Source organism: Bos javanicus, chromosome 6 (assembly GCF_032452875.1).
Source record: "Bos javanicus breed banteng chromosome 6, ARS-OSU_banteng_1.0, whole genome shotgun sequence".
In the NCBI taxonomy this organism is placed as follows: Eukaryota; Metazoa; Chordata; class Mammalia; order Artiodactyla; family Bovidae; genus Bos; species Bos javanicus.
In genome coordinates, this window is record NC_083873.1 from 117,725,012 (window position 1) to 117,751,471 (window position 26,460).

At 44.9% G+C, this 26,460-nt stretch overlaps 2 protein-coding genes across 10 annotated transcripts; one reads left to right on the plus strand and one right to left on the minus strand.

Moving 5' to 3' along the window:
- Nucleotides 1-1,327: 1,327 nt before the first annotated feature.
- LOC133249978 (uncharacterized) lies at nucleotides 1,328-2,776 on the minus strand. 6 transcript variants are annotated; one of them, XM_061421141.1, is made up of 4 exons: nucleotides 2,694-2,776; nucleotides 2,437-2,599; nucleotides 2,279-2,349; nucleotides 1,328-2,113 (listed from the first exon to the last, which is right to left on the minus strand). In XM_061421141.1, exons 1-4 carry the CDS (start codon nucleotides 2,712-2,714, stop codon nucleotides 1,328-1,330), a joined length of 1,041 nt encoding a protein of 346 aa, XP_061277125.1. In that variant the 5' UTR covers nucleotides 2,715-2,776. The 6 variants fall into 6 exon arrangements, with proteins under 6 accessions (XP_061277125.1, XP_061277124.1, XP_061277126.1 ...); XM_061421140.1 differs by having other exon boundaries at nucleotides 2,237-2,349; XM_061421142.1 differs by having other exon boundaries at nucleotides 1,328-1,462; nucleotides 1,772-2,113; nucleotides 2,237-2,599.
- A 75-nt stretch (nucleotides 2,777-2,851) lies between these two features.
- On the plus strand, nucleotides 2,852-24,605 carry LOC133249977 (uncharacterized). 4 transcript variants are annotated; one of them, XM_061421136.1, is made up of 4 exons: nucleotides 2,852-3,567; nucleotides 5,267-5,495; nucleotides 22,504-22,804; nucleotides 22,878-24,605. In XM_061421136.1, the coding sequence occupies exons 1-3, from the start codon at nucleotides 2,852-2,854 to the stop codon at nucleotides 22,756-22,758; spliced, it is 1,200 nt and encodes a 399-aa protein (XP_061277120.1). In that variant the 3' UTR covers nucleotides 22,759-22,804; nucleotides 22,878-24,605. The 4 variants fall into 4 exon arrangements, with proteins under 4 accessions (XP_061277120.1, XP_061277118.1, XP_061277119.1 ...); XM_061421134.1 differs by having other exon boundaries at nucleotides 2,852-3,573; nucleotides 22,878-24,604; XM_061421135.1 differs by having other exon boundaries at nucleotides 2,852-3,573; nucleotides 23,259-24,603.
- Nucleotides 24,606-26,460: the final 1,855 nt, after the last annotated feature.

A 26,460-nucleotide genomic window follows, 5' to 3' on the forward strand; every position in this document is an offset into this window, starting at 1 on the left:
GCCCTAGCAGGGAGCGCCAACCCCCCCCCGCCCCCCCACCCCCGCCTTAGCCAGGACATGGACCTTGGAGGGTGAAAGCTGAGCCTTGAGACCTTGTCTTTTCTTGTCAGAACAGAGAATGGCATTCATTTAGAGACATTTACAGGAACACTGTTACCTGACCATGACCTGACCTCAAGAACAAAGAATCTGACACCAGGAAGTTTGCAACGACTCACCTCACTTTTCCCAGGAAAGGGCTTTGCTGAAACCTTTGGGGAGTTTGGGGTTTTTAAGGTGGGAGCCACGCGTCTCCTCGCATCGTGCAGCAATAAACCTTTCTCTGCTCTAGATTCCGAGGATTCAGTATCGTTTGGCCTCGCTGCGCTAGTGGCACACAGACTCACCCGCACAAGAGTGCTGGGATCCGTCTAGGGAGCACACACCCGCCTGACCAGATGGGCCGCCCGTTTCCTCTGCTGCCGGACCCTCTGGTGGAAGCCCCCGCCCCCTTCCCAGCATCTCACCTCCTCTATCCTTCTCCATATCTCCTGCAGCCCATCCCCCTTACACACCACCTCTCCTTCGCTGACCGCCTGTCCTCCATCCGCTATCAGAGGCTCTCCGAAGCTGAGACACCAAAGGGAGCCTTTGGAGCCTTAGGATCCAGGCAGGTTTAACGTCACCATGGCAACCCCTGGAGCGCCCTCCCCCGACGGGCTCTCAGATGCACCGCCCCGCCCCCCAGGGCCTCAGGGACCCCGCGGGGAGCTGGGCGGGGCCAGATTGGCGGAGCCGCGTATAAAGGCCGGGCGCTGCCGCGGTCTCGCAGAGAGCGGAGAGGCGAGATGGCGGTTCTGCCACGGCTGCTGCCGCTTCTGCTTCTCCTCCTCGCCGCCTCTTCGGCCGCCCTTCTGGCGATCAACGCCCATTCTTCCTGCCCCGGGCCTCTGGCCATACCGTGCATTCCACGTTCGTATTCGTGCCACTTTCGCTCCGCTCTGTGGGCTTGCGAGTCCGCGCACCCGCACGCGGCGCCTGGCGCACCCGCTCCCGCGGACGGAGCTGGCCCGACTCCTCGCCTTGGTGTTCCCCTCCCGCAGCGAGGGATCGGGCGCCGGGAACCGGAGCGCAGGGGACCCTCAGGCCTCCCGGGCCGCACACTGGCTGCGCACACTCCAGCGGAGCATCCCGAAACGCGCCTGGCCTCCAGCTCCCCGCAGAGCCGAGGGCAGCCACAGGTCCTAAGTGTACGTGCCCATCTCCACAGCCCTGCAGACCCTCCCTCCAGGCCTTCCAGCACTGACCCTTCTCCCCCTCAAGGGCAGCGGCCATCCCCCGCACCCCCTCATTCAGGACCCTTCCCACATGCCGGCCGGAAACCCAGCCCAGAGCTTTCCCATGATGACACCTGAGTCCTTGTCTGCCTGTGGCCTCGATGCCTTTGTTCAGCCCAGGGGAGCTGGCTGGAAGGGGCTGCTACCTGGTGGAAGAGAAAAATTTCATTCCTGTCAGTGTGCGCCCCACCTCTGCGTACTCCTCCCAGTAGCAGCGCCCAGAGCCTGCAGAGGGTGAGGAGGCCGGCCTCGGAACCCTCCCAAAGCCGCCAGGCAACCTTGGCCCCAGCTGGCTCCCTGATGCCCCGGTGGCGCCCCGACCCCCAGAAAGGGAAGGGCCGGCTCCAGTAGCCCCTCACCCCCAGCAGCAGTTCAATCACTCGGTGAGGCTGGCGGGAGACCGGGAAATGGGGGCGGGAGAGCCACCTGCATCCAGAGAAGCACGGCGTCCTCACCCAGTCGGGACCAACCCGAGACCCCTGGCCCCGGCGGGCCTCGGCCTTCCACCGCGGGGGCCGGGTAGGCGGCTGTCTCTGCAGGCTTTGGTGGTGGCTGCGTTCCTGGGAGACAGGCTCGGAAGCGCCAGCGTCTCGTGGCCGGTGCTTGGAGCCGTGCAGGGTGTGGTCCCCCTGGTGGGTCTCAGTGCTGAGGTACTGATGGGCCGTGGGCCTGGAGACCGCTGGCCTGGGACCAGGTTTAGCTGGCTCTTCCAGTGCTGAGGTGTCTTGGTCTTCTGGAGAGTTCTCTCCAGAGGGCGAGAGGGATGCCCTGCCTTCGGACAGGAGAGGCTGAAAGAGCTGCCAAGTGGAATGGCTGACGTTGAGCAGGGCACCCGTGGCCATGTCCCAGGAGAGCCCCAGGCCCCACGCACAGAGGACTCATTGGCTGACCTGGGGCTTCTCGGGGACAGGTTGTCCCACCTGGAGGGGGAGAGGGAGGCGCCACAAGAAAACGCCGAGCACCTGGGGCGGCAGGAGGCGCGGGTTCGAGAGCTGGAGGGCTTCTTCCTCAACTTCCGGGGCTTCCTGGAAGCCTGACAGGTTCACAGTACGAAGGCGGTCGTCCGAGTGCCCCCAACCCCGGGAAGGGGGCCTGGAAGCGGGGGCGGAGCTGGCCTGACCTTCACCATGTGTATGAGTTCTGAATAGTAGTGTCGGAAGACAGTGTCCCCTGATGGTGGCTCCGGGATCGAGGACCGCTCCACCCACACGTGTCCTCGCCCTCCAGCCAGCCGGGTCTGAACTGCAGATCGCCCAGGCTAACGGCCAGCGCCGGGTGCCACTCTGACGGGAGGGAAACCAGCAGAGGGGGGTCGCCCATTTCCTCTGCTGCCCCGACCCTCTGATGGAAGCCCCTGCCTCCTTCCCAGTATCTCACCTCCTCTATCCTTCTCCACATCTCCTGCAGCCCATCCCCCTGCACACCGCTTCGCTTTCGCGGACCGCCTGTCCTCCATCCGCTATCAGACGCTATCGGAGGCTGAGACGCCAAGGGAGCCCTTGGAGCGTTAGGATCCAGGCAGGTTCAATGTCACCATGGCAACCCCTGGAGCGCCCTCCCCCGACCCGCTCTCAGATGCACCGCCCCGCCCCCCAGGGCCTCAGGGACCCCGCGGGGACCGGGGCGGGGCCAGATTGGAGGAAGATGGAGAGAACCGCCCCGCAATTGGCCCGCGGCGCGCAGCCGTGAAATCCGCCTGGCGACTGGCCGGAGGTGCCCGTGACGTCACAGAGAGGCGGGGTGACGCACGGGGCGCCTATAAAGGCCGGGCGCCGCCGCGGTCTCGCAGAGAGAGCAGAGCTGAGAGACTAGATGGTGGTTTTGCAGTGGTTGCTGCGGCTTCTGCTTCTCCTCACCGCCTCTTCCGCTGCCCTTCTGGCGACCAACGCCCATTCTTCCTACCCCGGGCCTCTGGCCCATACAGTCCACTCCACGAACATGTTCGCGGACACTTTCGCTCCGCTCTGTGGGCTTGCGAGTCCGCGCACCCGCACGCGGCACCTGGCGCACCTGCTCCCGCGGACGGAGCTGGCCCGACTCCTCGCCTTGGTGTTCCCCTCCCACAGCGGGAGATCGGGCGCCGAGAACCGGAGCGCAGGGGACCCTCAGGCCTCCCGGGCCGCACACTGGCTGCGCACACTCCAGCGGAGCGCCCCCGAAACGCGCCTGGCCTCCAGATCAGCGCTGAGCGAAGGGTGACCTCCAACCCCACTCGGACGCTCGTCGACCTTGGAGCAGCGCCCTACAACAGGTCCAGGTGTTGTAGCCACGCGTTCCGGGAAACAACTCACTCAGAAGGACAGTGCAGATGGTGGAGGGCAGATTATTACACTGTCAGGCCCAAGGCAGAGTCTCCTGTTAGCCAAGGACCCCGACCAGTTTTGTGAAAACCTTAGATACCCTAAGTATACGTGCCCAAACCCACCTACCCAAATTCCTTGAAACTAGTCTGGACAAGGTAAAAGAGAGATACCATCGAAGTTAAGCCATGGTTCATGTGTCATAAGCCTAGATAGTTAAACAGTGGGCATTGATCAATAGACCTGTGGTCATACCCCGCTAAGCATAATGGGGTTTACAGCTTTGTCCTGTTAGTGATAATTAGCATATTCCTTTAGGCGAGGAACAGTCTAGGTACGAGTCCCGAGGCTCCTTCATCCAGGGGTCTGGTTTTTCATTGGTATGCTGTTTCCATGGATACTGGGCTTATAGCTCAAAGTCCACAGTCCGACCCAAGATGGCGTCCTGCTTTCAAGATAGAGCCCCTTATGTTTCCTCCTTCACAGGGTCCCCACCTGGGGCGTCCTGCTCCACCTAGTTCCGCCGCTGACTCATAGGTAGAGTTCCCGGGACTCCTGCCCACAGCCAGCAAACGTCTCAGTGGGCTCCCCGCTGAGCCGAGGGCAGCCACAGACCAGCGGCCACAGGCTCTTGTGTGATCACCCACCTAGGGACCTTAAAACCAAGGTCCCCTTGGACTCCAGCCCCTTGGAGCTGGCCCGACTCCTCGCCTTGGTGTTCCCCTCCCGCAGTGGGAGATCGGGCACCGAGAACCGGAGCGCAGGGGACCCTTAGGCCTCCTGGATCCCACACTGCCTGCGCACACTCCCAAGATCCCTTGGAGACGGGAATGGCTTCTTACTCCCATATTTTTGTGAATTCCATGGACAGAGGAACTTGGCAGGCTGAGTCCATGGAGTCACGAAGAGTTGGACACAACTCAGCAACTAACACTTTCACTACTTTTCACTTTGAACCAGTTTCAGGAAGACTCTAAGAGCAGATACTTTTTGTCGTATATGTGTAGAAGGTGCCGCCTCACATTTTTCCGTTTGTACTGTAGAATTTTTCTGCCATTAATGTTTGAAGTATTACAATGGCCTCTTGGCTCATTAGGAATTTAATTTGTCAAGCAAATGTAGACATGACTGGAGTAGCAAGTTTACTATTAATATTTATGTAGCTTGTATTTTCAATTTTCCTCTTTTAAGTCTACCACAGTCCTTTAAAATTAGGTAGATGTTAGACGTGAAGATTAAATCTCAAAGGCTGACTTGACTTAGGTCTTACATGACAGCCAGCATCAGACCTCAGTCTTCTGTTTCAAGTTCTTTGCCGTTTCTGCTGCCTCATAGTTGTGTTCTGTGAAAGAAGTGTTTTCTAGGGCGGTATCTCTGAAGGGTACTTTAATTGAAGTAGGTTAGTGGCAGTTAAAGTCAAAAAGAATTTTATGTCTAAAACTTGGAAGATGGGAAAACTGGGAATTCAGATACGATAATTAGAATATGTATTTCTGTAATGAGATAGTATTGTCGTTGGAAAGTTTTTAATTGTTTGATTAATATTTACAAATTGTTAGCTTTCCCAAAGATGCCCCAATATAGTGGGTTATAATTTTGAAAACTGTACTGACTTAAGAATTTCTTCTAATTTTTATTTCCACATTTTAGGCTTTATCAACTTTTAGAAGGAGAGAATAAGAAAAAAGAATTGTTTATAACCCATGGAAACCTGGAAGAAGTAGCTGAGAAATTAAAACAGGATGTTTCTTTGGTACAAGAGCAGTTGGCAGTATCTGCTCAAGAACATTCTTTCTTTCTGTCCAAACTAAACAGTGATGTGAACATGCTTTGTGAAGCTTTGTATCAAGGAGGAAATCAGCTTTTGCTTAGTGATCAGGTAGGTGCTTACCCTGGTAATTAAAAATGCTTAAAAAAAATGTTCATTGTAAAAGATACTAAAGAAAATGTTAACATGAAGAAAATATTACCCCATTTCCCTGATAGTAACATTTTTATATCTCATTTTTATTCACATATATTTTTCAAGTAGTTTTGGTCAAAGTTTTTAAACTTTATTAAATATTTCAGATATGAAAGGATATGTAATGTTTATGGTAAGAATTAAAAAAAAAAAACACACCATCCCTGTATTTTTTTTCACTTATTTTAACACACAGGATAGCTCTTATATCTTTAAAATTCTGTGTACCCTTAGTAATAGCAGCTTCTTCTAATAGGCTTCCCTGGTGGCTCAGACCGTAAAGCATCTGCCTGCAATGCGGGGGACTCGGGTTCAATTCCTGGGTCGTCGGGAAGATCCCCTGGAGAAGGAAATGGCAGTCCACTCCAGCACTCTTGCCTGGAAAATCCCATGGACGGAGGAGCCTGATAGGCTACAGTCCATGGGGTCGCAAAGAGTCGGACATGACCAAGAGACTTCACTTTCACTTTCTAATAGCATTCTCCTCTCTTTTTTCAGGGAGGAACTATGCTAAGATTTGTCATTTGCTTTCTTTTATTTATAATACAGACTGTGTGTTATTTAGTTTTGTATGTTTCTGAACTTTATATAGATTGTATTATATATATTCTTCAGTAACTTGCTTGTTTCTTAATATGATTTTGGGTTTTATCCATGTGGGTATTTGTAAAACGTAGCTCATTTATAGCTCGTTTATAGTTTTCTCTTTTGTATAGTTAGTATTCCCTTATGTGAAATTCCACAGTCTAATTACCTGTTCTGTTGACAGACATTTAGATTATTTCCAGTTCTTGATGTTGTAGATCATACTGATGTGGATAGCCTTGCTGCATGTCTTACAGATGCATGTCTCTCTCTCTCTGTCACCTCACATAGGAGTGGAATTGCTGAATAACAGGTTCTGTTTTACATAATACATCAAACTGATTTTGGAAGTGGTTGTACCATATTGTACCAGCAGTGTTTGAGAGATGCTCTTTTACGATGTTTTTTTCATCACATAGTGCTATTTGCATTTAAAGTTTTCTCACTCTGCATAGATATAAAATAGCGTCCCGTTGAGGTTACGATTGGCATGTCTCTGATGATCGTGGCGGTTGAGCCCCCTTCGGGAGGAGTTCTTTCACGCATTTCAAACGCCAGCCATTTGTCAGTGATGTGTGCTGCATGTGTTTGCTCCCTATTTGTGTCTTGGTTTTTTCTTTTTTATTGTTACCTGTTAGTTTTTGACTTTTTTTTTTTAAGATTTCAATTTTGATGTACTTTATCACTCTTATGGTTTGCCCTTTTTTATATCTTGTGAAAGTTTGCCCTTAACATAGTAATGACAGTCCCTTTTACTTTATCTTAAAAGTTTATGCTGTTCTAGTTCAGTTCTTTAATCCACCAGGAGTTTGTGACATGAGAAATAGAGTTCTAATTTTATTGTTATTTTTCCCCATGAATAACCAGATTGTCCCATTACCACTTATTGAGGCATCCAAATTTAACATCAGTATCTTTCTGGTGAAAGGACTCTCACGCATTAAAATACATAAAAGACCCTCCTTAAACGTCTTTTGCCTTCGTGTATGCTCGCTTAGATATTAAGAGCACTGCCAGTTCTGAACCATAAGCTGGGTTCAAAGTCTGTTTTGGAGGACGAGATGGTTGGATGGCATCGCCGACTCAATGGGCATGAGTTTGAGTAAGCTCTGGGAGAAATGGTGAAGGACAGGGAAGCCTGGCATGCTACAGTCCCTTGGGTTGCAAGGAATTTGACACGACTGAGTGACTGAACAACAACAGATGATTCCTGTCTGGACTGTGATTCTAACCAGGGGCTCTTGCTGCTCTGGCCATCCTGATCTTAAGATTGTTGGTGTCCTTAGTTTATTACAAAGACAGTCTCCTGCTTGACTTCCTACCTTCTATGGACCTTGGACTTCACCACTCCTCTTGTCAGTGTCAGGAATCATGGATTCGTTTTTTTCAAGATTAGCGATTGAGTAAAGCAGCTTCTGGGGTCTCTTACCAGTCTGCGTCGTTTTATGGATTTGTAGTCTTTTAAAGTCTTGTTCTCTCTTTGTTGGTTTCAGGAAGCTTTGGGGTTTTGTTTTTTGTTGTTGTTGCTGCGCTGGGTCTTCTGTTGTGGTGCGTGGGCTTTTCCTCGTTGCGGTGAACAGAGGCTCTTTAGTTGTGCCATGGACTCTCTAGTTGCCCCGTGGCATGTGGGATCTTAGTTCCCTGACCAGGCATCGAATCTGTGTCCCCTGCATTGTAAGGTGGATTTTTAATCACTGGACCACCAGGGAAGTCCTAGAAGATTTTGCTTTGTTTGACTCTTTAAAATACTTCATTTCACTTTTTACATTTTTTCCTATGGAAGAATTGATCTGAATAACTACGTTATCTTTTCTTGAAATAAGACAGCTTATGATTAGTTTTTAAAATAATTTTTTATTATAAAATATACAAAATGTAAAATTTACAATTTTAACCATTTTAATGTGTGCAGTTATGATGACGTTAAGAACATTTGCACTGTCATGCAGCCGTGTCACCATTTACTTCCAGAACTTTTCTCATCCCACATGGGCTAAACTCTGTGCCTGTTAAATATTAATTCTCCATTCCTTCTTTTCCCCATCCCTAGTAATCTCTATTCCATTTTCTGTCTCTATAAATTTGCCTACTATAGTTATCTTATAAAAGTAGAATCATATAATAATATTTGTCCTTTTGTCTTTGGCTTATCTCAGCATAATATCCTTAAGTATCATCCATATTGCATCAGGTGTGAGAATTTCATTCCTTTTTGGTGCTGAGTATTCTGTTGTGTGTATATAACACATTTATCTGTTCATCTGTGTTTTATCATCGCATTTTATCTGTTTAACTGTTGATCTGTTCATAGACACTTGAGTTGTTTACACCTTTTATCTGTTGTATATAATGCTGCTGTGAACATTGTACACGAATTTGAGTCCCTGTTTTCATTCCTTTTGCGTATATGCCTACGAGTGAATGCTGAATCATGGTAAGCCTGTGTTTAACTTTTTGAGAATCTGTCTGACATTACCCAGCAGCTGTACCAGGGTTCTAGTTTCTACATGTCCTCACCTACAGTTGTTATTTTCCCTTTTAAAAAAGTATGTAATAGTCATCCTCATGGATATGAAGTGATACTTGTGATTAGTTTTTTAAAGTCTCCTATTACTGATTCTATCTTCTTGATCTTTTAAATAATTATTTAAAAATCCTATGATGGTGGATTTGAAAATTTCTCATTGTAGTTCTATCAGTTTTTATTTATATTTGAGTCTATTTTATAAGTTACATCCAAGTTTAAAATTGCAGTGAATTATTATCCTGGTGGATTTAAATTGCAGTGATTTAACTGTTTAGCATTATATAATGACCCTGTATTGTGCTTTTTGTCTTAATTTTCTCTTGTCCAATATTAATATTCCTATGCTATTTTTCTTTTGGTTAGTATTTGCAAAGTAGATGCTTTTTTCCTTATGTATTTTTTATATTTTCCTTTTTATTTAGTGTAGCATGGAAATGTTTATTTCATAACGCTAAATAAAAAGGAAAATATAGAAAATACATAAGGAAAAAAGCATCTACTTTGCAAATACTAACCAAAAGAAAAATAGCATAGGAATATTAATATTGGACAAGAGAAAATTAAGACAAAAAGCACAATACAGGGTCATTATATAATGCTAAACAGTTAAATCACTGCAATTTAATTGATTTAATTACTGTGTCATAATTTCTGTAACCGGTCCACCATTTGGATGAACTCTTAGAGATAGTATAGAATTATGAGGTTTCTTGGGTTATACACATTATTTTTTAGCTTTTGATACTGCCATATTGCTTTTCAAAGGAGTTTACCTATTTAAAATGTCACCAGCTATTTGAATGTCTACTAGACACCATTTATCATATGATACACCATAATTTCACGAGTTTCTAAGAAAGAAAAAGCATTTTCATTTAAACTGACACAGCACTTTCTTATTTAGAATTTTTATTTCATACCTATTAGAAGATATCTTTTAGGTGTGATAGACATAGGTTTTTATCATATCCCTTAGGAATATACATTAAAAGGAAAAAGCCAATTAAAATGATTAAGGTATTTCTGAAACTTCACATTCAGTGTCCATTTCTATGTTATTTCTTGACTCAAAGTATTTTTTGTGTTTTTCCACACTGTACATAAACAGTGTTGGTGATAGCAAAAAACTTATTGTTCAGTCGGTAAGTCATTTCTGACTCTGCAACCCCATGGACTACGGCACACCAGACTCCTCTGCCCTCAGCTGTCTCCCGGAATTTGCTCAAATTCATGTCCATTGAGTCAGTGATGCTATCCAGCCGTCTCATTCTCTGTCTCCCACTTCTCCTGCCCTCAGTCTTTCCAGCATCAGGGTCTTTTCCAGTGAGTCGGCTCTTCACATCAAGTGGCCAGAGTGTAGGAGCTATAGTTTCAGCATCAATCCTTCCAGTGAATATTCACAGTTGATTTTCTTTAGGGTTGACTGGTTTGATCTCCTTGCTGTCCAAGGACTCTCAAGAATCTTCTCCAGCACCACAATTCGAAAGCGTCAATTCTTCGGCGCTCAGCTTTCTTTATGGTCCAACTCTCACATCTGTACATGACTACTGGAACATAGCTTTGACTATATGGACTTTGATCAGCCAAGTGATGTCTCTGCTTTTTAATACACTCTCTAGGTTTGTCATAGCTTTCCTTCCAAGGAGCAAGGGTCTTTTCATTTCTTGGCTGCGGTTACCATCTGCAGTGATTTTGGGGCCCAAGAAAATCTGTCAATTTCCGTTTTTTCCTCTTCTATTTGCCATGAAGTGAGTACGTCAAGGCTATATATTGTCACCCTGCTTATTTAATTTATATGCAGAGTATATTATGAGAAACACTGGACTAGAAGAAGCACAAGCTGGAATCAAGATTGCCGGGAGAAATATCAATAACCTCACATATGCAGATGACACCACCCTTATGGCAGAAAGTGAAGAGGAACTAAAAAGCCTCTTGATGAAAGTGAAAAAGGAGAGTGAAAAAGTTGGCTTAAAGCTCAACATTCAGAAAACGAAGATCATGGCATCTGGTCCCATCACTTCCTGGGAAATAGATGGGGAAACAGTGTCAGACTTTATTTTTTTGGGCTCCAAAATCACTGCAGGTGGTGACTGCAGCCATGAAATTAAAAGACGCTTACTCCTTGGAAGGAAAGTTATGACCAACATAGATAGCATATTAAAAAGCAGAGACATTACTTTGCCAACAAAGTAATGGCAAAGGCTATGGTTTTTCCAGTGGTCGTGTATGGATGTGAGAGTTGGACTGTAAAGAAAGCTGAGCGCCGAAGAATTGATGGTTTTGAACTGTGGTGTTGGAGAAGACTCTTGAGAATCCCTTGGACTGCAAGGAGATCCAACCAGTCCATTCTAAAGGAGATCAGCCCTGGGTGTTCCTTGGAAGGAATGATGCTAAAACTGAAACTCCAGTACTTTGGCCACCTCATGCAAAGAGTTGACTCATTGGAAAAGACTCTGATGCTGGGAGGGATTGGGGGCAGGAGGAAAAGGGGATGACAGAGGATGAGATGGCTGGATGGCATCACCAACTCGATGCACATGAGTTTGGGTGAACTCCTGGAGTTGGTGATGGACAGGGAGGCCTGGCGTGCTGCGATTCATGGGGTCGCAGAGTCAGACACGACTGAGCGACTGAACTGAACTGATGGGGGCTTATGCCATGATCTTAGTTTTTTGAATGTTGAGTTTTAAGCCAGCTTTTTCACTCTCTTCTTTCACCCTCCTCAAGAGGCTCTTTAGTTCCTCTTTACTTTGACTGATAAAATGTGGTCCACTGGAAATGGGAATGGCAGACCACTCCAGTATTCTTGCCTCAAGAACCCCATGAACAGTATGAAAAGGCAAAAAACTAAATGACCTAATTTTAAAATGGGCTAAGGACTTGAATAGACATTTATCTAAAGAAGATATATAAATGGCCAACAGGTTTATGAGTAGTTGCTCGACGTCACTAATTATCAGAGAAATGCAAAGCAAAACCACAGTTGAGATATCACCTTACAACTATTATGACTGTTATCAAAAAACCAAAAGAGTAGTGTTGGTGAGGGTGTGGGGACATTGGAGCCCTGGTACATTATCGGTGGGAGTGCAAAATGGTGAAGCTGCTGTGGAAAACGGTATGGAATTTCCTCAAAAAAATTAAAATAGAACTACTATATGATCCTGTAATCCTCCTTCTGGGTATTCATCCAGAGGAAATAAAAATAGGATATTAAAGAGATGTCTCCACTCACATGTTCATTGCAGTCCTACTTGTAATAGCTAAGCTGTAGAAAAAACCTAAACGTCCATCTATGGAGGAATGGAAAAAGAAAACGTAGTATATACATACAGTGAAATATTATTCAGCCTTAAAAAAACCTCAGAATACCACAACATGGATGAACCTTGAGGAGATTATGCTAAGCGAAAACAAGCTAGTCCCAAGAAACAGCGCATGATTCCACTTACTGTGGGCCAACTAAAATAGACTCATTAGAAGCACAGAGTACAGTGGTGGTTGCCGGTGATGGAGAGTTGTTCATCAGTAGGCGTCAAGTCTCACTTCAGGCAAAGGGAACAAGTCCTAGCATCTGCTATGCAACATTGTGCTAACAGCTAACAGTGCAGTGCTGCGCCCTTGGGTTGTTAGGAGGGGAGACCTCGTGCTGTGTGTCTTAAGCACAGTAAGAATTTTCAGAAAAGGTGCTGGAATCCCCTGGCGTGGCAGTGGTTAGGACTCCACGCTTCCAGTGCAGGGGCATGGCTTTGATCCCTGGTTGGGGAACTAAGACCCTGCAGGTCTTGCAGTGAAGTGAAGTGAAGTCGCTCAGTCGTATCCGACTCTTTGCGACCCCATGAACAGTAACCTACTGGGCTCCGAGGTCCATGGCATTTTCCAGGCAAGAATACTGGAGTGGGCTGCCATTTCCTTCTCCTGGGAATCTTCCCAACCCAGGGATCGAACCCGGGTCTCCTGCATTGCGGACAGACACTTTACCATCTGAGCCACTAGGGAAGCAGTGCGGGGTGTTATATATATGATAAAGTGCTTCTTATGACTGTCTGGTCAATAACAGTTACATGATGCTCTTAATTATACAGTGCATATTGATTTCAGTTATATTAAAGTGTGAAAGAATCCATTCTAAAATCACTAAAATATGGTGATTTTACTATAATGTCATTAGGTATCATTATTTTACATTTTTTCCTAGCCCAGTGAGATACAAAATGTCATCCATATGAATTTTAACTTGCATTTTTATTAATGAAGTTGAATATTTTTCAGTATTTGTAGTATTATTTTAGTAACTATTAAGATCTTTAGTATTGGAGTTAAAGGTGAGATATTTCTCACTGTTTTCCAGTTTACAGGGTTTTCCCTCAGAGGCCACTTACTGTAGATACCACTTGATTTTTTTTTTTTTTTTTTACTGTAGTTTAAAAAGTACTGCTCTTTGGAGCTGGCATTTATGACATGTGTGAAGTTAGTACTCTTGAACTTGTACATTAAAATCACCAGGGAGCCTGTTGAAATGTGGCTTCTGGCTTTGTTGCAGAGTGATTTAGTGTGGAGTGAGGTATAGGAATCTATTCACAGCAAGCATCAGGTGATTACCATACTGTGGATCATTCTGAGAAGTGGTCAAAGGTTGAGGTGTAGTTATAGCTACAGATTGTCTGAGAACCTCTTTGATACTACTGGCTGATGGTTAGAAAACCTAAGCTGCTTTTAATGTTAAGAAGTGAGGAATTTCAGTTATTAAATGTGGGGGGTCCAGAATGTTTAGGTTTTTGAGAAGAATTACATGGTAAATCAGGATAGTTGAATGTTACATGTAATTCCATCTTCTGTAACAGTGTGAAAAAAGAAAAATCCAGATTAAGACAATTACTTTATATTGGTAATTGCTTCATTTCAAGGTTTTATCAGTACCTCTGATGTCTGGAGTAAACAGGTTAGGCTAAAACAAGGTTTGATTACTTTGGCAGAGTGTTAAGTTCCATGAAGGAAATTGTGTTCTTTTTTTTTTTTGGTGTTCATTTTTATAGTTGTAGACTCTAAAACAATGCATGGTATAAGGTAGGCATTCAGAATACTTGTTGAACGTATAAATATGCAGAACAGTTTGCATATCAAATACTCTTCAGGGAGTAGGAGTTTGCTTTGAATCCCTTAAACTTGCCTGCAGAAGTTGTTTCAATGGATCTTACGTAGACTTTTTGTTAATCCTGCTATGGATTTTTAATTGAGGTCTTTTATGGTTGAGGTTGTGGGAATAGTCATTATATCATTTAGATTCTTCCTATGTAAATTACATTAAAGATTTATGATTGGTATTATGAATAGTGATTTTGAATTAAAAAGCATTATTACTTTCCTTTTAGGAGTTAACGGAGCAGTTTCATCAAGTTGAATCTCAGCTAAATAAACTGAATCATCTTCTTACTGATATTTTTGCTGATGTGAAGACAAAAAGAAAACTTTTGGCATCTAATAAGCTGCATCAAGTGGAAAGAGAATTATATGTATATTTTTTAAAAGATGAAGATTATCTGAAAAATATTGTGGAGAACTTAGAAAACCAATCAAAGATTAAGACCATTGGTCTTGAAGACTGAAAATTGCCAAAAATGAAATCTTCACTGCATGTGCTTTACATATTTAGGAGAAGAATACAGATAATAAACATTATGAAAATTTTAAGTCTGAGGTCGATGAACCATTTCATTTAATGAATTTTGAGTATTATATCAATTTGGTTTATTTCTTATATGTTTGTTCAGAGTACCAGTGCTTTTTATACCTTGAGAATTTGCTTTGTGGCACTTATTCCTGGTAACCTTTTTTTAAAAAAATTTTATTTATTTTTTAATAATTGCTTTACAGAATTTTGTTGTTTTCTGTCAAACCTCAACATGAATCAGCCATAGGTTTACATATATCCCCTCCCTTTTGAAACTGCCCCCCATCTCCCTCCCATCCTGCCCCTCTCTGTTGATACAGAGCCCCTGTTTGAGTTTCCTGAGACATATAGCAAATTCCCATTGGCTATCTGTTTTACATATGGTAATTAAGTTTCCATGTTACTCTCTCCATACATCTCACCCTCTCCTCCCCTCTCCCCATGTCCATAACTCTATTCTCTATGTCTGTTTCTCCATTGCTGCCCCTCAAATAAATTTTTCAGTACCATTTTTCTAGATTCTGTATATATGCATTGCTGCTGCTGCTGCTGCTAAGTCACCTCAGTCATGTCCGACTCTGTGCGACCCCATAGACAGCAGCCACCAGGCTCCGCCGTCCTTGGGATTTTCCAGGCAAGAACACTGGAGTGGGTTGCCATTTCCTTCTCTAATGCATGAAAGTGAAAAGTGAAAGTGAAGTCGCTCAGTTGTGTCCGACTCTTAGCCATCCCATGGACTGCAGCCAACCAGGCTCCTCCGTCCATGGGATTTTCCAGGCAAGAGTACTGGAGTGGGTTGCCATTGCCTTCTCCATATATGCATTAGTATATGATATTTATCTTTCTGACTTAATTCACTCTGTATAATAGGCTCTAGGTTCATCCACTTCAGTAGAACTGGCTCAAATGTATTCCTTTGTATGGCTGAGTACTATTCCATTGACTTCCCTGGTGGCTCAGATGGTAAAGCGTCTGCCTACAATGCGGGAGACCGGGGTTTGATCCCTGGGTCGGGAAGATCCCCTGAAGAAGGAAATGGCAACCCACTCCAGTACTCTTGCCTGGAGAATACCATGGATGGAGGAGCCTGGTGGGCCAAAGTCCATGGGGTCTCGAAGAGTCGACTGAGTGACTTCATGTTGACTATTCCATTGTGTATATGTACTGCAGCTTCTTTATCCATTCATCTAGGTTGCTTCCGTGTTCTGGCTGTTATAAATAGTGCTGCAGTGAACAATGGAATACATGTGTCTTTTCAATTTTGGTTTCCTAGGGTATATGCCCAGGAGTGGGATTGCTGGATCATGTGGTGGTTTTATTTCTGGTTTTTTAAGGACTCTCCCCACCGTCTTCCATAGTAGCTATATCAATTTCCATACCCACCAGCAGGGCAAGAGTGTTCCTTTTCTCCACACCCTCTCCAGCATTTATTGTTTGCAGACTTTTTGATGGTGGCCATTCTGACTGGTGTGAGGTGATATCTCATTGTGGTTTTGATTTGCATTTCTTTAATAATGAGAGATGTTGAGCTCTTTTCATGTGTGTGTTAGCCATCTGTATGTCTTCTTTGGAGAAATGTGTTTTTAGGTCTTTTCCCACTTTTTGATTGGTGGTTTGTTTTTCTTGTATTGAGTTGTATGAGCTACTTGTATATTTTGGAAATCAATCCTTTGTCAGTTGTTTCATTGGCTATTTTCTCCCGTTCTGAGGATTGTCTTTTCACCTTGCTTATAGTTTCCTTTGCTGTGCAAAAGGCTTTTAAGTTTAATCAGGTCCCACTTGTTTGTTTTAGTTTTTATTTCCATTATTCTAGGAGGTGGTCATAGAGGATCTTGCTTTGATTTATGTCATCGAGTGTTCTGCCTACATTTTTGTCTAAGAGTTTTATAGTTTCTGGTCTTACATTTAGATCTTTAATCCAGTTTGAGTTGATCTTTGTGTATGCTGTTAAGAAGTGTTCTAATTTCATTCTTTCACATGTAACTGTCCAGTTTTCCCAGCACCATTTATTGAAGAGGCTGTCTTTGCCCCATTGTATATTCTTGCCTCCTTTGTCAAAAATAAGGTATCCGTAGGTGCATGGGTTTATTTCTGGGCTTTCTGTCTTGTTCCATTGGTCTATATGTCTGTTGGTGTCCCAGTACCATACTGTCTTGATCACTGTAGCTTTGTAGTATAATCTGAAGTCAGGAAGGTTGCTTCCTCCAGCTCCATTCTTCTTTTTCAAGACTGCTTTGGCTGTTTGGGGTCTTTTGTGTTTCCGTGTGAATTGTGAAATTTTTTGTTCTAGGTCTGTGAAAAATGCCATTGGTAATTTCATAGGGATCACATTGAATCTGTAGATTGCATTTAGTAGTACAGTCATTTTCACAATATTGATTCTTCCTACCCAGGAACATGGAATATCTCTCCATCTGTTTATGTCATCTTTGATTTCTTTCATCAGTGTCTTATAATTTTCTGTGTACAGTTCTTTTGTCTTCTTAGGTAAGTTTATTCCTAGATATTTTATTCTTTTTGTTGTAATGGTGAATGGGATTGATTCCTTAATTTCCCTTTCTGATTTTTCATTGTTAGTGTATAGAAATGCGAGTGATTTCTGTGTATTGATTTTGTATCCTGTGACTGCTAAATTCACTGATTAGCTCTAGGAAATTTCTGATAGTATCCTTAGGGTTTTCTATGTACAGTATCATGTCATCTGCAAACAGAGCTTTACTTCTTTTCTGATCTGGATTCCTTTTATTTCTTTTTCTTCTCTGATTGCTGTAGCTAGGACTTCCAGAACTACGTTGAATAATAGTGGTGAGAGTGGACACCCTCGTCTTCCTCCTGATCTTAGGGGGAATACTTTCAGTTTTTCATCATTGAGAAGAATGTTTGCTATAGGCTTATCATATATGGCCTTTACTATGTTGAGTTAGGTTCCTTCTGTGCCCATTTTTTGAAGAGTTTTAATCATAAATGGGTGCTGAGTTTTGTCAAAGGCTTTTTGTGCATCTATTAAGATTATCATATGGTTTTCATCTTTCAGTTTGTTAATATGGTGTATCACATTGATTGATTTGCACATATTGAAGAATCCTTGCATCCCTGGAGTAAATCCAACTTGATCATGGTGTATGAGCTTTTTAATGTGTTGTTGAATTCTGTTTGCTAAAGTTTTGTTGAGGATTTTTGCATCTATGTTCATCAGTGATGTTGGCCTGTAGTTTTTTTTGTGTTGTCTTTGTCTGATTTTGGTATCAGGGTGATGGTGGTCTTGTAGAGTGAGTTTAGAAGTACTCCTTCTGCTGCAATTTTTTGGAAGAATTTTAGAAGGATAGGCATCAGCTCTTCTCTAAATGTTTGACAGAATTCTCCTGTGAAGCCATCTGCTCCTGGGCTTTTGTTTTTTTTTGCAGGGGGAAGATTTTGGATCACAGCTTCAATTTCAGTGCTTGTAATTGGGTTGTTCATAATTTCAATTTCTTCCTGGTTCAGTCTTGGAAGATTGAACTTTTCTAAGAATCTGTCCATTTTATTGCCATGTAGTTGTTCATAATAGTCTCTTATAATCCTTTGTATTTTTCCATTGTCTATTGTAACCTCTCCTTTATCATTTCTAATTTTGTTGACTTGATTCTTTTTTTTCCTTGACGAGTCTGGCTAAAGGTTTGTCAATTTTATCTTTTCAAAGAAGCAGCTTTTAGTTTTATTAATCTTTACTATTGTTTCTTTCATTTCTTTTCATTTATTTCTGCTCTCATCTTCATGATTTCTTTCTTTCTGCTAATTTTGGAGTTTTTTTTTGTTATTGTTCTTTTCCCAATTGTTTTAGGTGTAAATTTAGGTTGTCTGTTTGAGGTTTTTCTTGTTTCTTGAGGGAGGATTGTATTGCTATAAACTTCCTTCTTGGAACTGCTTTTGCTGTGTCCCATAGGTTTTGATTTGTCGTGTTTTCATTGTCATTTCTTTCTAGAAATTTTTTGATTTCCCTTTTGATTCCTTCAGTAACCTCTTGGTTACTTGGAAATCTGTTGTTTCATCTGCATGTGTTTGTGTTTTTTACAGTTTTTTTCTTGTAATTGATACCTAGTCTCATAGCGTTGTGGCTGGAAAAGATGCCTGATACGATTTCAGTTTTCTTAAATTTACTGAGGTTTGATTTGTGACTCCAGATGTGGTCTGTCTTGGAGAATGTTCCATGTGCACTTGAGAAGAAGGTGTATTCTTCTGCATTTGGATGGAATGTCCTGAAGATTTCAGTGAGATCCATCTCATCTAATATATATCATTTAGGACTTGTGTTTCCTTATTAACTTTCTGTTTTGATGATCTGTCCATTGGTGTGAGTGGGGTGTTAGAGTCTCCTACCATTATTCAGGTTACTGTGAACTTCTCCTTTTATGTCTTAGTGTTTGTCTTATGTACTGAGGTGCTTCTATATTGGGTACATAGATATTTACAATTGTTATGTCTTCCTCTTGAAGTGATCCTTTGATCATTATGTAGTGTCCTTGTCTCTTGTAATATTTTTATTTTAAGGTCTGTTTTGCCTGATATGAGGATGGCTTCTCCAGCTTCCTTTTGCTTTCCATTTGCGTGGGATCTAGTTTTCCACCCTCTCACTTTTGGTCTATACGCATCCTTAGGTCTAAAGTGGGTTTCCTGTAGGTGGCATGTATTTTGGTCTTGTTTTTGTATCCCTTCAGCCAGTCTGTGTGTTTTGATTGGAGCATTTAATCCATTTACATTTAAAGTAATTGTTAATATATGTGTCCCTATTGCAGCTTTCTTAATGGTTTTGGGCTTGTTTTTGAGGGTCTTTCTCTTCTCTCGTGTCTCCTAACTGTATAAGTCCCTTTAACATTTGCTGTAAAGCTGATTTGGTGGTGCTGAATTCTCTTAACTTTTGCTTGTCTGAAAAGCTTTTGATTTCTCCATGAATTTTGAATGAAACCCTTGCCAGGTAGAGTAATATTGGTTGTAGATTTTCCCCTTTCAGTATTTAAATATATCCTGCCGTTCCCTTCTGGCCTGCAGAGTTTCTGCTGAAAGGTCAGCTGTTAATTGTGTGGGGTTTCCCTTGCATGTTACTTGTTGCTTCTCCCTTGCTGCTTTTAGTATTCTTTCTTTGTGTTTAATTTTTGTTAGTTGATTAGTATAAGCCAGGGGGTGAGCACAGGGTGAGGATGGAGAGCCAGCAAGTGGAGTAAGGGCCACACAACTGTCGTTTTTCCCCTGGCGTCAGACACATCTGTCTGAGAAGCTGATGCTTCTGAACTGTGGTGTGTTTCTCCTTGCGTTTATCCTGTATGGGACTCTCTGCACCTCTTGGACTTGATTGACTATTTCCTTTTCCCTATTGGGAAAATTTTCTACTATAATCTCTTCAAAATTTTTCTCATACCCTTTCTTTTTCTCTTCTTCTTCCGGGATCCCTATAACTCAAATGTTGGCACATTTAATTTTGTTCCAGAGGTCTCTGAGACTAGCCTCAGTTCTTTTCATTCTTTTTACTGTATTATGCTCTTCAGCAGTTATTTCCACCATTTTATCTTCCAGCTCACTGATCTGTTCTTTGCTTCAGATATCCTGCTACGGATTCCTTCTAGAGTATGTTTAATTTCAGTAATTGTATGTTTGTCTCTCTACATTTATTCTTTAATTCTTCTGCGTCTTTGTTAATTAATTCTTGTGATTTCTTCATTCTGTTTGCAAGGTTTTGATCATCTTTACTATCATGCTTGTGAATTCTTCTTCAGGTGGTTCACCTATTTCCCCATCATTTATTTGGACTTCTGTGTTTCTAGTTTTTTCCTTCATTTGTTCAGTATTTCTCTGCCTGTTCATATTATTATTTTTAAAGCTTATTGTGTTTGAAGTCTCCTTTTCCCAGGCTTTAAGGTTGAAATCTTCCTTCCTTTTGGTTTCTGCCCTCATAAGGTTGGTCCAGTGGTTTGTGTAAGCTTCGCACAGGGTGGGGTTTGTGCTGAGTTTCTTTGCTTTTCCTCTGATGGGCAGGGCTGAGTGAGGCGGTAATCCCGCCTGCTGATGATCGGGTGTGTATTTTTGTCTTATTTGTCGTTTGGATGAGGTGTCCTGCGCAGGGTACTACTGGTAGCTGTGTGATGCCGGGTCTTGTATTGAAGTGGTTTCCTTGGTGGGAGTGCTCACTATTTAATATTCCCTAGGGTTAGGAGTTCTCTGGTAGTCTCGGGTCCTGGAGTCAGTGTTCTCAGTCCAAAGGCTCACAGCTTGATCTCTGGTCTCCTGTTGCTAGCGGCTCCATATTTCATCTGGAAAGAACATAAATCTGGCAACCTCACTTCAGGCCTAGGCCATCCACCCAGTGTCCAACATTCCGATGTGCTTCTCTGTAAAAGCAGTGGAATCAGTCTTCTCCTGGGGTCCCTTTGAAGAGCCGTGGTTCCGGCCAAGATTAAGGCCGTAATCCTGGAAGACCGTCCTGGTGCTGGAATAGGGAACCCGCAGCCACGGGGCTTGTGGACAGCCAGCCAGAGCCAGGGGTGAGCACAGGGTGAGGATGGAGAGCCAGCAGGTGGAGTAAGGGGCCACACATCTGTCGTTTTCCCCCTGGTGTCAGACACATCTGTCTGAGAAGCTGATGCTTCTGAACTGTGGTGTTGGAGAAGATTCTTGGGAGTCCCCTGGACTGCAAGGAGATCAAACCACTCAATCCTAAAGGAAATCAGTCCTGAATATTCACTGGAAGGACTGATGCTGAAGCTGAAACTCCAAAATTTTGGCCACCTGATGTGAAGAACTGACTCATTAGAAAAGACCCTGAAACTGGGAAAGATTGAAGGCAGAATGAGGCGATTGGATGGCATCACCGACTCAGTGGACATGACTTTGAGCAAGCTCCGAGAGTTGGTGATAGACAAGGAAGCATGGCGTGCTGCAGTCTATGGGGTCGCAAAGAGTCGGACACGACTGAACAACTGAACTGAACTGATAAGGAACCCTGTGGCCATTTAGCAGGCACTCCACATTTCCCCCTCCTCTCAGACCCTGACAACTTCAGATTAATCTGCCGGTTAATATCTCCATGGATTTGCCTATACTAATGATGTTGTTCACTCAGTGCTGTCGGACCCCATGGATCCCATGGACCTTGTAACCCCATGGACTGCAGCACACCAGGCTTCCGTGTCCTTCACCATCTCCCAGAACTTGTTTAAACTCATGTCCATCGAGTTGGTGATGCCATCCAACCATCTCATCCTCTGTTGTCCCCTTCTCCTCCCGCCTTTGATCTTTCCCAGCATCACGGTCTTTTCTAGTGAGCTGGCTCTTCGCATCAGGTGGCCAAAGTATTGGAGCTTCAGCTTCAGCATCAGTCCTTCCAGTGAATATTCAGGACTGGTCTCCTTTAGAATGGACTGGTTGGATCTCCTTGCAGTCCAAGGGACTGTCAAGAGTCTTCTCCAACACCACAGTTCAAAAGCATCAGTTCTTCGGTGCTCAGCCTTCTTTATGTCCCAATAACCTAATATAGGCTATATGGCTTTCATGGCCTATTTAATAACGTATCTAAATGCAGTCATGCGATGCGTAGCTCTTTGTGTCTATTTTTTTCACTTAGCATAATGTGTTCAACATTCATCCATGCTGTAGCATATGTCAGTGCATCATTCCTTTCTTGGCTGGATAAAATTCCATTCTATAGATACACATTTTGTTATCTTCCTCAGTTGATAGACATTTGAGTGGTCTCCACTTTTTTGGCTTATTTTATTAGAGAATTCAGTACACTTATGTTTAGTGTAATTACTGAGAAACAAGGACTTCCTTCCACCAACTTTGCTACTTGTTTTCTATTTGTCTTAAGTATTTTTGTTCTGGGGAGGAGGGAATATATACATATATTTTTTATTATCTTATTGGTTGTTCTGTGTATTACAAGTAACAATTTATAATAATCTATTCTGAATTAACATGCACAGTTTCCAAAGCTTACAAAACTTTGCTCCCACTTAGTCCCATCCCCACCCCCGTATGTTGTTTTTGTCACAGATCACAAGTGTGTGGACCACGGGGTCCTCCCAGGGCCAGGGTCAGGGTGCGGAAGGGGAGGAGGGGCCTCTCTGATGCACTTCCTTCATCTGACGTCAAATCTCAACCCCACACAGGGTCACACATGTCCATGGCAAACAGCCCAGCGCCAAAAAGAAGGCAGGACGAGGCCAGAGCTGTCAGCCCCCAGGACCGAAAGCCCTAATGGTTGCTTGCTTCTTCCCTCCGGTGCCCAAGAGCGAAGACCTGGTTGTAATCAGGAGGCATTTATTGGGGGTTGGTTTGGGGTGTGCAGCCCAGATCCAGGCACTGGAACTGTGAGCTGCAGCCTACAAGGTGCGGGCCTAGAGAGGCAGCACGTGGCTTGCTGACAGAAAGTGCTTCCCAAGGATCCGGATCGGAGCTGGAAGAAGCTAAGTGAGTATGAGTGGGGGGCTTTGAAGCTGCAAGGTTGCAGGTGGCCGCTGCTCACAGGTGTTGTTGTGAACAGGGCTGGTGGTGTCCTTGAGTTTGATGCAGTTCAGAGAACTGCAAGCTCTCAGCGATGCAGGAAGTGTCTGAACCACATCCACACTGGACTCCTGGCTGCACTGTGGGTGCCCGGACCCTGCGTGTGCTTGTGCTCAGTCGCTTCAGTCGTGTGTGACCCTTTGTGACCCCATGGGCTGCAGCCCGCCAGCTCCTCTGTCCATGGGATTCTCCAGGCAAGAATACTGCAGCGGGTTGCCATTTCCTCCTCCAACCTGGACCATAGCTACTCCGTTTTTATTTTTTACAAAAATCATGCTAAATATGTCCCCTCCTCCCCCCCTCCTCCCCCTCTGCCTCCCGTCTTCCTGCCTCCCTTCTGCTCTCCCTCCCTCTGTGACAGGAGTTTGGGGTGTATGAGTGCCCCAGCACTGCGGCTCTGAAGACAGAGTGGACGGTCCTGCCTGCAGGGTGGAGGAGCGAGCACTGTCCCCACAGCAAAAGCTGTGCCTCCTCCGGCAGGGCTCATCCAAAGGGAAGGAAAGACTGCGTTTCCTAGTGAGGTGGTGTTTGCAGAGAACTGGGCGGTGGCAGCCGAAGCAGGGGCCTCCTCAGAGCCCAGCCGGCCTTGGCTCAGCGAGCAAAGCTCCTCTCCCAGCACAGGTGCCCCAGGAACCCCCAGACCCACTGGGGGCAGGAAGCTGGTTCTCCCTGGGGCCACAGGGTGGCCCTGCAGGCCTGGATCAGCTCAGGATCTCCAGGCCCAGGAGTCATCGGGAGCAGACTGTGGTGCAAACCCTCAGGCACAGAACCAAAGGCAGAGAGCTGCCATGCGGCGGGGGCGGCGCAGGCACAGGCAAAAGAGAAAGAGCGCAGACCACAGGAGGGGGCGGGGGTGACGGGGCTCGGGGTGCGGGTTCCAGGCGGTGTGGAAGGCGCTGGCTCACACCAGAAACTCGCTCTGAGAGGGACCCAGAATGACTGGTGTGCGTGGACCTGCGTCCTGCCCAAAGGCATGTTCTACCTAACGCCATCTGGCGGGTGCAACCTGCTTTGGAAGCGGGAGTCTCTGCAGATGTCAAGTTAAAACGAGGTCCTTAGGTGGGCTTGAGCCAAGCTGACAGACGTCCTTATGAGCAGAAGGGAACGTGGACACAGACACAGAGAAGCCACATGGCGAGGGAGGCGGAGACAGGAAGGCCATGGCTGCAAGCCCAGCACTGCCCCAGGCCGCCAGGCACCTGGAAGCCAAAGGACAGGAAGGGCCTGCCCCGGGGCCACTGGGGGCCGTGACCTCTGGGCTCGGGGCTGAATGAGCACCCCCGCTGCGTGGCTTTGCTGCGGGGAGCCAGCCGAGAGCTCACCCCCCTGTTGCCTTTCATCATCTTTATTCTTAATTTGGAGGGGCTTTGGGGAAACAAGTATCTCTTGTAGTAGAAAACCCACATCTGCCTTTCACCAGTCTGTTCCATTCTCCCTGCCTTTTTTCTTCTGTTACTTTGATGGAAAACGAAAATGAATGCTATGAAACTAGCGCCTGCCTTGCCACAGCCTTGTGATGGAGTCACTTCTGTTTTTATCTGCCCCTTCATCCTCCTGTTTCCTCAGCATTACTCGCCCCCTGAACATGGGCTCTCAGTTCAGTTCAGCTCAGTCGCTCAGTCGTGTCTGACTCTTTGTGACCCCATGAATCGCAGCACGCCAGGCCTCCCTGTCCATCACCAACTCTCGGAGTTCACCCAGACTCACGTCCATCGAGTCAGTGATGCCATCTGGCCATCTCATCCTCTGTCGTCCCCTTCTCCTCCTGCCCCCAATCCCTCCCAGCATCAGAGTCTTTTCCAATGAATCAACTTCACGTGAAATGGCCAAAGTATTGGAGTTTCAGCTTTAGCATCAGCCCTTCCAGTGAACACCCAGGACTGGCCTCCTTTAGGATGGACTTGTTGGATCTCCTTGCAGTCCAAGGGGCTCTCAAAAGTCTTCTCCAACAGTTCAAAAGCATCAATTCCTCGGCGCTCAGCTTTCTTCACAGTCCAATTCTCACATCCATACATGACCACAGGAAAAACCATAGCCTTGACTAGACGGACCTTTGTTGGCAAAGTAACGTCTCTGCTTTTTAATATGCTATCTAGGTTGGTCATAACTTTCCTTCCAAGGAGTAAGCGTCTTTTAATTTCATGGCTGCAATCACTCACCATCTGCTGTGATTTGGAGCCCCCTAAAATAAAGTCTGACACTGTTTTTCCACTGTTTCCCCATCTATTTCCCAGGAAGTGATGGGACCAGATGCCATGATCTTAGTTTTCTGAATGTTGAGCTTTAAGCAACTTTTTCACTCTCCCCTTTCACTTTCATCAAGAGGCTTTTTAGTTCCTCTTCCCTTTCTGCCATAAGGGTGGTGTCATCTTGATTCCAGCCTGGGCTTCTTCCAGCCCAGCGTTTCTCATGATGTACTCTGCATAGAAGTTAAATAAGCAGGGTGACAATATACAGCCTTGACGTACTCCTTTCCCAATTTGAAACCAGTCCATTGTTCCATGTCTGGATCACAACACACTGTGGAAAATTCTTAAAGAAATGAGAGTACTAGACCACCTTACCTGCCTCCTGAGAAACGTATGAAGTTCAGGAAGCAACAGTTAGAACTGGATGGATGATACCACTCCAATGGCAGAAAGTGAGGAGGAACTAAAGAGCCTCTTGATGAGGGTGAAAGAGGAGAGTGAAAAAGCTGGTTTAAAACTCAACATTCAAAGAACTAAGATCATGGCATCTGGTCCTATTGCTTCATGGCAAATAGATGGAAGAAAAAGTGGAAACAGTAACAGAGTTTATGTTCGTGAACTCCAAAACAGACAGTGATTGGAGGCACAAAATTAAAGGATGCTTGCTCCTTGGAAGAAGAGCTATGACAAACCTAGGCAGCATATTAAAAATCAGAGACATCACTGTGCTGACAAAGATCCATACAGTCAAAGCTATGGTTTTTCCAGTAGTCACATATAGATGTGAGAGCTGGACCGTAAAGAAGGCTGAGCACCAAAGAATTGATGCGTTTGAACTGTGGTGTTGGAGAAGACAACACCTTGGACTGCCAGGTGATCAAACTAGTCAATCCTAAAGGAAATCAGTCCTGAATATTCATTGGAAGGACTGATGCTGAAGCTGAAGCACCAATACTTTGGTCACATTATGTGAATATCTGACTCATTGGAAAAAACCCTGATGCTGGAAAAGATTGAGGACAGGAGGAGAAGGGGACGACAGAGGATGAGATGGTTGAACGGCATAATTGATTCAATGGACATGAGTTTGAGCAAACTCCAGGAGATAATAAAGGACAGGGAAGCCCGGCGTGCTGCAGTCCATGGGGTCACAAACAGTCTGACACGAGTTAGTGATTGAACAACAACAGCAGTGGTAATGCCAACCTAAAAGAGAGATGGCCAGACATCCGTGCCTCCTGATCAAAAGCAGTGTCACCTAAAAAACCCAAGCTTAATCCAACTGCAGCAGGTGCTCTGTGCCTCACCCCACGCCCATGTGTCCACTGCTGACCACCCCCGTGAGCACCCTCAAGTGGGCAGCACAGTATGTCC

Coding starts and splice junctions, on each gene's coding strand:
- LOC133249977 (XM_061421134.1), top strand. CDS start 2,852: ATGGCAACCCCTGGAGCGCCCTCCCCCGACCCGCTCTCAGATGCACCG. Junction 3,574..5,266: donor GCGCCCTACAACAGGTCCAG/GTGTTGTAGCCA, acceptor TCCACATTTTAG/GCTTTATCAACTTTTAGAAG. Junction 5,496..22,503: donor AGCTTTTGCTTAGTGATCAG/GTAGGTGCTTAC, acceptor AACCCCACACAG/GGTCACACATGTCCATGGCA.
- LOC133249978 (XM_061421138.1), bottom strand. CDS start 2,714: ATGTGGAGAAGGATAGAGGAG. Junction 2,600..2,693: donor TGTGGAGAAGGATAGAGGAG/GTGAGATACTGG, acceptor CCCTCCCGTCAG/AGTGGCACCCGGCGCTGGCC. Junction 2,114..2,236: donor GCCTCCCTCTCCCCCTCCAG/GTGGGACAACCT, acceptor TCCACTTGGCAG/CTCTTTCAGCCTCTCCTGTC.